The sequence below is a fragment of the Nematolebias whitei genome, chromosome 9 (assembly GCF_014905685.2).
Source record: "Nematolebias whitei isolate Nwh7 chromosome 9, NemWhi1, whole genome shotgun sequence".
NCBI classification, from domain to species: Eukaryota; Metazoa; Chordata; class Actinopteri; order Cyprinodontiformes; family Rivulidae; genus Nematolebias; species Nematolebias whitei.
The window spans coordinates 51,565,675-51,576,000 of record NC_056506.1 but is presented as its reverse complement, the minus strand read 5'-3'; the positions used below and the strand labels follow the sequence as shown (position 1 = coordinate 51,576,000).

Genomic DNA, 10,326 nt, shown 5'->3' with positions numbered 1-10,326 from the left:
TGTAGATCTGCTGATCAGGTCAACTATAGATTATGGCAGTGTAATCTATAGATCTGCTGATCACGTCAACTATAGATTATGGAAGTGTAATCTATAGATCTGCAGATCAGGTCAACTATAGATTATGGCAGTGTAATCTGTAGATCTGCAGATCAGATCAACTATAGATTATGGCAGTGTAATCTGTAGATCTGCTGATCAGGTCAACTATAGATTATGGCAGTGTAATCTGTAGATCAGCAGCAAAAACACATCTGGAGAAACTTGACAATCTCCAACATCAAGCACTAAGAATGTGTACAGGAGCGTTCAGGACCACCGCAGCACTTAAAGTAGAGATGGGAGAGATGCCTTTAGAATTGAGAAGAACACAGCTAGCAATTCATTACTGGATCAACTTACAAGGAAATAACCCGGATCATCCAACTTTAGACATTTTAAAACCATGCTGAGAAAAAGCAAAGAGAGAAACAGGAAGCTTTGGTTGGATAATCGATCAGAAGATACAAGAAGTTCAAATAAGAAACCTAACAGTAAGTCCAATAATACCGTTACCAACAATACCACCATGGATACTACCAAAAGTAGATTCTACACTTATGGAAAATAAAAAAGATAAAAAATCACTTTTAACTCATATACAGTACAGAAATTTATAAATAATTATTATGGTTACGTTCAGATTTACACAGACGCATCAAAAGACACAACAGGGAAAATAGGAATAGCAATTATCATCCCAGAGTTCCATAAGAAACAAGTTAAAGGGATTACAAATGGATTGTCAGTATACACCGGGGAAATGTTCGCAGTATTATTAGCAGTACAATGGATAGAAGATGTCAGACCATTAAAAACAATAGTATGTTCAGATTCAAGTTCATCACTTACAAGTTTACAGCACAGCCACTCAGACAGCAGAGCAGACATTTTATTAGAAATCCAGCAAACATTATTCAGAATAATGATGATGGTTTGGAAGTTGTATTTCTGTGGGTACCAGCACACACTGGGGTTGAAGGGAATGAAGCAGCAGACAGGGAAGCAAAAAGAGCAACAACACAACAAGTTAACTTTATAATAACTACAAGCAAATCAGAAGCAAGAAGCATGGTTAAAGAAAAACTGAAGGAGAAGTGTCAGCAAGAATGGAATGAAGAAACCAAAGGAAGATGGTATTATAAGATCCAAAGAAGAGTGGGAGAGATGAGAACAGGAGGGAGAAACAGAAGAGAAGAGAGATTAGGAACAAGACTGAGACACACTGGACTGAACAACACATTATTCACACTACATAAACACGAAACAGGAAACGGTCAGTACTGTGGAGAGACAGAAACAATAGAGCATGTGATTTTAAGTTGTCAGAGATATGAGAGAGAAAGAAGACGCATGATGGAGGAACTTAGATTAAAGAAACATTCAATATCACAAACATACTACAGAAAGAGGCAGCAAGTAAAAGTGTCAAAATGTTGATAAGGTTCTTCATTAAAACAAAGCTGATCAATAGCATATGATTAGGACAGACAACACATACACAAGTAAATAGAATAATTAAATAATAATAATAATCAAGCGTTCTGGCCCACACTCCATACCAGTTGGTGGCGGTAATGCACACATAAGTTGTTTGTCAACCGCCAATAAAACCTGAAGAAGAAGACGAGCGGCTATTGCAAATATTTCATGGTGAAACTGAGCATTATATATTTACATTATGTTTACATCCTGCGTGTGATTCATCTGCAGCGTGCACGGAGTGGAGCGTGTCTCTGCTGTGAGACTGACAGCTGTCAGAGCCTGGAGAAGTGGGAGGGGCTTACGGCTCGCCGCAAACGTTTCGTCACCAAAGTCTCCAGTAACAGAAAAAAGTCTCTAGATTTGTCGCTTAAAAACGTCACTAGAGGGGTCTGAAAACTCGCTAAATAAGCGAGAAGGTCGCTAAGTTGGCAGCCATGTCCGCTATTGTGCTCCAGTCCGTGCGGAAACATTGTGCTGCACATTGGTTCCTCTTCAAAAAAGGGCCTGCGTGTCAGAGTCAGAGTTTCTTTATTGCCATTCGCACCTCATGTGGTGGAGCCAAATTATGTTCACAGGGTCCCATGCGTGTTTTAGCGTGAGAAATACAAAGTGTGCCGTGTGCATGTCATGAAATGCGTGTGACACACGGGCTCCATTGACCCTGACCAGACCCGCCCTCACAGAAACCCCGCCCCCTCATTTGAATAAAGAACATGAAAAAAAACGGGATTAAAAAAATAAAAGCCACTGAAATAAGTAGCTTTACAAAATAAAACAGTCTCAAAATGAAACTCCATTATTAAATAAATAAATGTTAAAATAAAATAAATCTTAGATAAAAAACTAAACATTTCTATTTAACTGTTTTATTTCATGGGAACATTTATTTATTTAATGGAATATTGATTCATAATTATTTAAATAACACTAATTATTTATGTATTTAATTTTGAATGAAATGGCTTTCCCTACTTCTTGACGTCATGTGGACTGGCAGATTGAGCCGCTGCAGCCAGAAACTGAAATTCAGTTAATTTATTAAATGACGAGCATCAAGTGTAGAACCACTAGACTGAGGAACAGCTTCTACCCTGAGGTTGTTAGACTCATGAGTCTCTAACCAGAAGAATCACTGTGAAAAATCACAATAGTGCCACTTTAATTATTGATATGTGCTGCTGACTATCCATGCTGCTGATCTCATGCTGCTGATTTATTTCTTGCTGCTGTGTTCATTCATACTCATTGCTCACTCAGACTCATGTTCGTGCTGCTGTTGTTTGGCACATTGTTTAGTACTATTAGTGCTTTGCTTGTTCTTAGTTCATATCTTAGATCTTATCACTGTTTTTCTTTACAATTTATACTTTTGATGGATGTAACTGGGACCCTGTGGACACAAATTCATTCCACCACATATACCACATGTGGTGGAATGACAATAAAGAAAAGCTTGACTTGACTTATATACTGTAGCACCAAGTCACAACAGAAGTCGTCTCAGGACACTAAACATTCAAATTTAAAATAATAATTGAACTTTTTTTATCTGAGGAGCAGACAGCTTTGAATTTAACTCCATCACAGAACTCTCATCTTGAACAAGCCTGAAGGCGACAGTGGAAAGAAAAAGTATCAAATGAAAACTTTTCAATTTTAACAAATCATTTAAGGAAATGAGGTCAGTTTGTCCTCTAGTAGTCTATAAGTCTATAGCAGCATAACAAGCCGACCCTAACTATAGGATTTATCAAGAAAGAAAGTCTTAAACTGGACAATGTGTCAGTCTCACGGACAGAAACTGGAAGTTGGTTCCACAAGAGAGGAGCCTGAGAACTGAAAGATCTTCCTCCCAGTCTGTTTTTTTAAACTCGTAAGAACCACAATTAAACCTGCAGCCTGAGAGTGAAGTGCTCTGTTAGGAAAATATGAAACAATAAGATCTGTAATATAAGATGGAGCTAGGTTGTTGAGATATCCTGATGCATGCTCAATAATCCAGGTAGAAAAATTCAACAAAGTTCAATCTGGTCCTCTGGACATTCAAAAAACAAAACAAAGCAAAAAAAATGTAGAAACATTTCGTCTCTCATCCTGAGGACTTCCTCAGTCTGAGGTGCTGTATTCAGCTCAGTCTCTTAAATAGCACCTTCTCAGAGTGGATCAACCAGTTTGCTGCTGACAACCAGAACCAGCTGATCACATGCTCAAGAAGGACCATCAGCCTAACAATGGATCATTAGCACCTGATGGCTGTTTACTGTTCACAGAGGGCTGAGTGATACTAGCAATCACAGCATTGTAAGAGGGGGACAGTTGAACCCGGAGGCTCCACCCCTGTTTAATGATGGACGATTTCTTTTCACAAAGATGGCCTCCTTTACTCCTCTCTCAAACCATCGTTCCTCTCTGTCCAGGATGTGAACATCTTCATCCCTGAAAGAGTGACCTCTGACCTGGAGATGAGTGTAGACCTCAGAATCCTGCCCTGATGATGTTGATCTTCTGTGCTGGGCCATCCTTTTGGCCAGTGGCTGTTTAGTTTCCCCGATGTAAGACTGATCACCCTCCTGACACTGAACAACATACACAACATTACTCTGTTTGTGCCGGGGGACTGGATCTTTGGGATGAACCAGTCTTTAATGTATTTTGGGGTTTAAAAGCCACTGGGACGTTATGTTTAGAAAATAAACGTCTCAGTTTCTCTGATACTCCCTCAACATCTGGAATGACCACTGGTCTGGGTCTGGGTTCCTCCTTTTCACCTGTTGGCTGACTGGAGTCCTGTTTGGGTTTCTTCTTTCAGGAAGGCCCAGTTAGGATATCCACATTGCTCTAGAGCCTGTCTTGTGTGGGATTTCTCCTTCTGCCTGGCTCCTGAGCTAGTGGGGACGCTGTCTGCTCTGTGGTACAGAGTCCTGATGACTCCTAACTTGTGCTCCAAAGGGTGATGGGAGTCAAACTGCAAATACTGGTCTGTGTGGGTGGGTTTGTGGTACACCTTGGTTTGCAAATGTCCTCTATCAGAGACTGAGACCTCACAGTCCAAGAAAGCCAACCTGCCAATTTTTACATCTTCTCGTGTGAACTTGATGTATTTATCCACAGAGTTGATGTGGTCAGTAAAATGTTGGACTTCCTGAGATTTGATTTTAACCCAGGTGTCGTCAACATACCTGAACCAATGACTTGGTGGTGTCCCTGAAAAGGACGTCAAGGCTCTCTTTTCTACCTCCTCCATGTACAGGTTGGCAACAATAGGTTGTTGAGGGCTTTGTAGGTTAGAAGTAAGATTTTGAATTCTATTCTGGATTTGACAGGGAGCCAATGGAGAGAAGCTAAAACTGGAGAGAGATGATCTCTCCCAGTAACTCCAGTTAAGACTCTGGCAGCAGCATTTTGGATCAACTGAAGACGTTTTAAAGAAGTATTTGGACACCCAGATAATAAACCATTGCAATAGTCCAGTCTAGACGTGACAAATGCATGGACCAGTTTTTCTGCATCATCTTTAGATCAGATGTTTCTAATGTTAGTGATATTACGCAGGTGGAAGAAGGAGGTTCTAGTAAGGTTTTTAATGTGGGGGATAAAAGACATGTCCTGATCAAAAATAACACCAAGATTTTTAACATTAGAGCTGGAGGACAGATTAATGCATCTAAGGAGGGAGAAAGACTGAAACATTCATTCCTAAGGTGCTCAGGTCCAAAAACCAAAACCTCAGTCTTGTCTGTTCAGCAGGAGAAAATTAAGGGTCATCCAGGTTTTTATGTCTTTAAGACATGCTTGTAGTCTAAGTAGCTGATTGGATTCATTGGGTTTAATAGACAAATATAATTGTGTGTCATCAGCATAACAATGAACATTTATCCCATGCTGTTTAATAATTTTACCTAATGGAAGTATATATAAAGTAAAGAGTATTGGTCCAAGCACTGAGCCCTGAGGAACTCCATGACTAACTTTGGTGTATGAAGAAGATTTATTATTTACATTTACAAACTGGACTCTATCAGATAGATATGATTTAAACCATTTTAGAGCTGTTCCTTTAATCCCAACATCGTATTCAAGCCTCTGTAGTAAAATATTGAGATCAACTGTATCAAATGCAGCACTGAGGTCTAACAGGACCAGTAGAGACACAAGTCCATTGTCTGAGGCCATGAGAATATCATTAGTGACTTTTACTAGTGCTGTTTCTGTGCTATGATGAGCTCTAAACCCTGACTGAAACTCTTCAAACAGATTATTTCTTTGTAGATGTTCACACAACTGACCTGCAACTATTTTATTTAGAACAAAAAAGGTTCAATGTTGTCATCTGGACCAGTTTACTCCACTCCTGTTTCCTGGAATATCTTGCAAAAAGATCTGAAGCCCTTGACCTCGACCTCTATAAGTGGCTTCAAACATCTGTTAAGTTCCTGGAAAAAAAACAATGCAGATGTTCCTGTTTTTAGTTTTCTACACCGCCTTATAATCTAACTGTTTTTGTTCAGTTTTTTTAACACAGTTTTCTTTGATTTGTTCTTCTCAGTTTGTATGCATCCTTTATGATTGTCTACTGTTGTCATGCAAGTGAGATGCAAGATGGCACCAGTGTGTAGGGCTTGCCGTTCATCGCTCTCTATTTTGTTTTTGTTTCTGCTACTTTTACAAAGTTTTGTTCAGACTGTCAACTCATATCTGCTGTATGATCGTCGGTCACTTTTGAAGCTCTGTAGCTTTGCTGACTTGCCTGCGGAGTTTTTCTACAGTGGTCAGGATTCTCTTCCACCAGTTCTATCCAAGATTCCTGTTTTCCTCCTTTGTGATCCTGGCCCTCCCCAGAGGAAGCGTCGCAGACATCGAGGAAAGCGCGCTGGGATGTTTGTGAAGCTGAGACACCGCGTGGATTATTCTGCCAAGGATTACAGTGCTCGTTCTGGATTTGATCATCGACTCTCTGACCCGTGGTGTTTCAGGGGCCCTGCTGCTGGCCAGCTACCCGTGCACTCAGACCATGCTAACAGCCGCAGTTGTTTACCTGCGCGTCACACAAGCCGACCAGAAGGTGCTGATCTTCAAAATCTGTGGCTGCTGGCACGCGCTCCCCTCACCTCTGCTGTGTCTGTTTTGGATCCTCTTCAGGATGTTTGGTGAATTGTTTGGTATCCAACAAGACTTTTGTCCTCAAGGACTTCTTTAAAGAACAGTAGTTGGATTTTCATTGCATCGCAGAAACTTGGACGTCTGTCGGTGAGTCCAGCGCCTTAGTGGAATTATTTCCTCCGGACTGTCTGTGCTTTAATGCCCCGCGCTCATCGAGCCGCGGTGGTGGATTATTAATACTCAAACCAGACTTTGACTGTAAAAAGCTGTCCATCCCAGTTTCCTGCTGCAGCTGTGAGCTGAGCATTTCTGAACTGGGACATTCCTCCACGCTGCTGTGCGCACTCGTCTACCGCCCCCTCGATCCAAGGATTTCTTAAGTGACTTTTCTGATTTCTTGGCTGAAATCACACAGAGATATGATCACGTTCTAATCATTGGAGACTTAATATTCATGTGTGTTGTCAGGAGAAGCCCTTAGTGAAGGACTTTTTAGATTTAGTGAACTCTTAATTGAACTCAACTGTAAATGGTCCCACCCAGGACCACGGACACACACTGGACCTGGTGTTACCACGTGATGTCTAATCTTAAAATCGGTGACAATGTGTTTTCAGATCACATGCCCGTGCTGTTTTATTTCACTCCTCCCTGTCTCACCGTTAAACCGTGCACTCCTGTACGTCACAGCTGGGCCATTAACCGTTTCTCTGCTGCTCGTTTCTCTGATGTTTTTAACTGTGAGAGGATCAAACAGCCCTCAGTGTTTCTTAACACTGAGGAGATAACTCTTCACCTTGACTTTGTCTGTTTTAAATGTTCTGGACCGTGTTGCTTCCGTTAAAACCAGAAAAAAGAAACTCCGATCAGAACTGTGGTTGAATGACATCACTCGAGCTGTTAGACTGCAGTGCAGGAGAGCAGAGCGCAGGTGGAGGAAAGACCGTCTGCAGTTCTCTTTTCAAATGCTAAGAGAGAGTTAGCGTCGTTATCAGAAAGCAGTTAAAGCTGCTAAATCTAAATACTTTTCTGATTTAATTGTCTCCAACTCTCACAACCCCCAAGTTCTTTTTTCCACCCTGAACTCCATGAGGTTCTTTACCTCAGTGAACCTTCACCTCTGGAAGCCTCAACTAAGCTGTGCATGAACTTTCTTCATTTAATTTTAGAAAAAGTTGTGAACACCTGGGCACTCATTTCTGCACCAGCTCATGCTCCGTCCATCTCATCTCAGTGTGTAGCTGTGTTTGACCACTTTGAGACATGTGTCTTCTCTGGAGCAGGTCATGTACAACATGAAACCATCTGGTTCCTCCTTTGATGTGGTCCCCCCTCGACTACTAAAGGACGTTTTTCCTACTGTGGGTCCATCTCAGGACATCATTACCTGCAGTGTTCCCTCAATGAGGACTGAACTAGACAAAAGGACCTTCTCCTACTCCGCTCCTGTTTCCTGGAATATCTTACAAAAAGATTTGAAGCTCTCGACCTTTGACCTCTCTAAGTGTCTTTAAGAATCTGTTGGACTCCTGGCAGGGACCAATGCTGACATGTTCCTGTTTTTAGTTTTCTACATTTGTCTTGGAATCTAGCTGTTTTTTGTTTTGTTACCTTTTTCCTTTTAGCCATCCTATTTGTAAAAAAAACAAAACAAAAAAAAACCTGCAGTATGACTTTTTATAATTGTTTATTGTTGTCTTGTTGTCCATTGTTGTCATCCTTCTTTGTTGAAATCAGGTCTCTCTTGTAAATGAGTCCTCGAGGCTCAATGGGACTTACCTGTCTAAATAAAGGTTGATGATCTATTCTCGCTATTGTGAAAAGCAGTTTATCGTCAGGTGTGGTGCCAAATGTTTTAAACATGCTGCTGTTCAACCTCTGCTGAAAAAAACCCCAACCTTGACCCCTCAGTGGTGTCCAACTTCCAACCTGTCTCCAGACTTCCATTTGTCTCAAATCTACTGGAGGATTATTCTGTTTTAGAGTTATTCCAATCTGGATTCAAATCTCTCCACAGCACTGAGACTGAAGGTCTTTAATGACATTTTCATAGCCACTGATGCAGGTGATTCTGTGCTGTTTGTCCTATTGGACCTCACATCTGCTTTTGACACCATCAACCATGATATCCTCATCTCTAGGCTGGAGCAGTGGGTGGGCATTACAGGGTCAGCCCTCAAATGGTTTGGATCCTACATCTCCGATAGAACCTTTCGTGTCAACATTAAGGGTTTTAGTTCAGCATCAGCAGCACTTAAATGGGGGTACGGCAGGGGTCCATCCTCGTTCCTCTTCTGTTTATCCCTGCTACCACTAGGTGCTATTTTTAATAAACATGGCACACTACCCGTGTATTTTGTTACTTCTGTGCAATAGATATATCTTATATTACTACCTTGAAATACTTATTCATTCAAATTCATCCTGCTGCACCGTTATATTCTACCATGTTGTTGTTTACTATCTCACTTTAGGATGTTGTAAATATTATATTTACTTTTTCACTTTGTGGTACTTTATTTTTGTACCCTTATTGCATGCTTTAGCAGTGTTTCCCCTAGTTAACTTGCCATGGTGGGGTGCTCATCTTATCCATGATTTTTGTTGATGGGGGGGGACAGACACTTGTCTGAGCGCAGCTTGTACAAACAGTTTTTGAGGGGGCAGGGGGCGTTTAGCATGAGGGAAGAGGCAACATGAGTGCTGCCTTTAGCTTTTTAGCTAGAGAAACTGTATTTCTCGCTGCTAGCTTAGTACTATGTCAGTGCCGGGTGGGCAGGTGGGGGGGCAAGTTTGGTTTGGTAGGCGGGGTGCTCAGTTCTGTTGACGGGGTGGGGCACCCCGCTTGTATAATAGTAGGGGAAACACTGCTTTAGTATTTCTTGTTTGTTTGTTCTTTGATTATTATTTTTTTAGCGAGTCAAATTGGTTCTTCTCATCTTGAGCATTTCATTGTTCTGTTAACCTGCATATGACAAGTAAACACAACTTGAACTATGTATGTGGACCAGAATCGGATCTGATTGGGGTCTGGATGACGACTGTCTCAATCCAACAGAAGAAAAGTCACCATGAGTTGTTTTTACTTCGTTTTAACCTTATGTTCTGTCTATGTGTGTGTACAGGTGCAGATGTCCAGCCCACTCCAACAACTTCCATGAAGGTACGACCTGTCTGCAGGAACACCTGGTTCTGAACAGTGGATTAGTGGAGTTACTTGACCCATTTAGTTTCTGAACAAACAGAACTTCATCTTGTGATATTCAGATACTAACCTGAATTTCATTGATTTGATTGACAGGTGGTGAAGCCAGAGGCTGGACTGCCAGGAAGACGGACTACGCCTTTGAGGTAAAACACACCTGACATGACTCTGAGGAGTTCTGACAGACAGTTGGACATTCAGCTGGGCTTCTGTTACAGATGGCGAGCTCTAACATTCGTTACGGAGCAGGAGTCAGCAGAGAGGTCGGCATGGTAACCACCTTCATCATCCTCATCATCACTGTTGCTCAGAGATGAATCACAAACACCCGGTGACATCCGGAGCCTCATGTACTGAAACATGGCGTACGTTTCAATTCAGAAACTGCTCAAATCAATCCAGACATATGAAAACGTGCAAATACGAGTAAAAATACAAACGTGCGTATATCAATAACCATAGAAACATGCCTACACCAATAACCATAGAAACATGCC

At 41.4% G+C, this 10,326-nt stretch overlaps 1 protein-coding gene across 1 annotated transcript in view; it reads left to right on the top strand.

Annotated features, from left to right (window-relative positions):
- adhfe1 (alcohol dehydrogenase iron containing 1) overlaps positions 1-10,326 on the top strand; it is a 31,428-nt gene that overhangs the window by 2,467 nt on the left and 18,635 nt on the right. Inside the window, exons 2-4 of the mRNA XM_037681434.1 lie at positions 9,750-9,787; positions 9,926-9,975; positions 10,048-10,101. Of these exons, the coding sequence (XP_037537362.1) occupies positions 9,750-9,787; positions 9,926-9,975; positions 10,048-10,101 (142 nt within the window). The remainder of the gene's footprint in view (positions 1-9,749; positions 9,788-9,925; positions 9,976-10,047; positions 10,102-10,326) is intronic.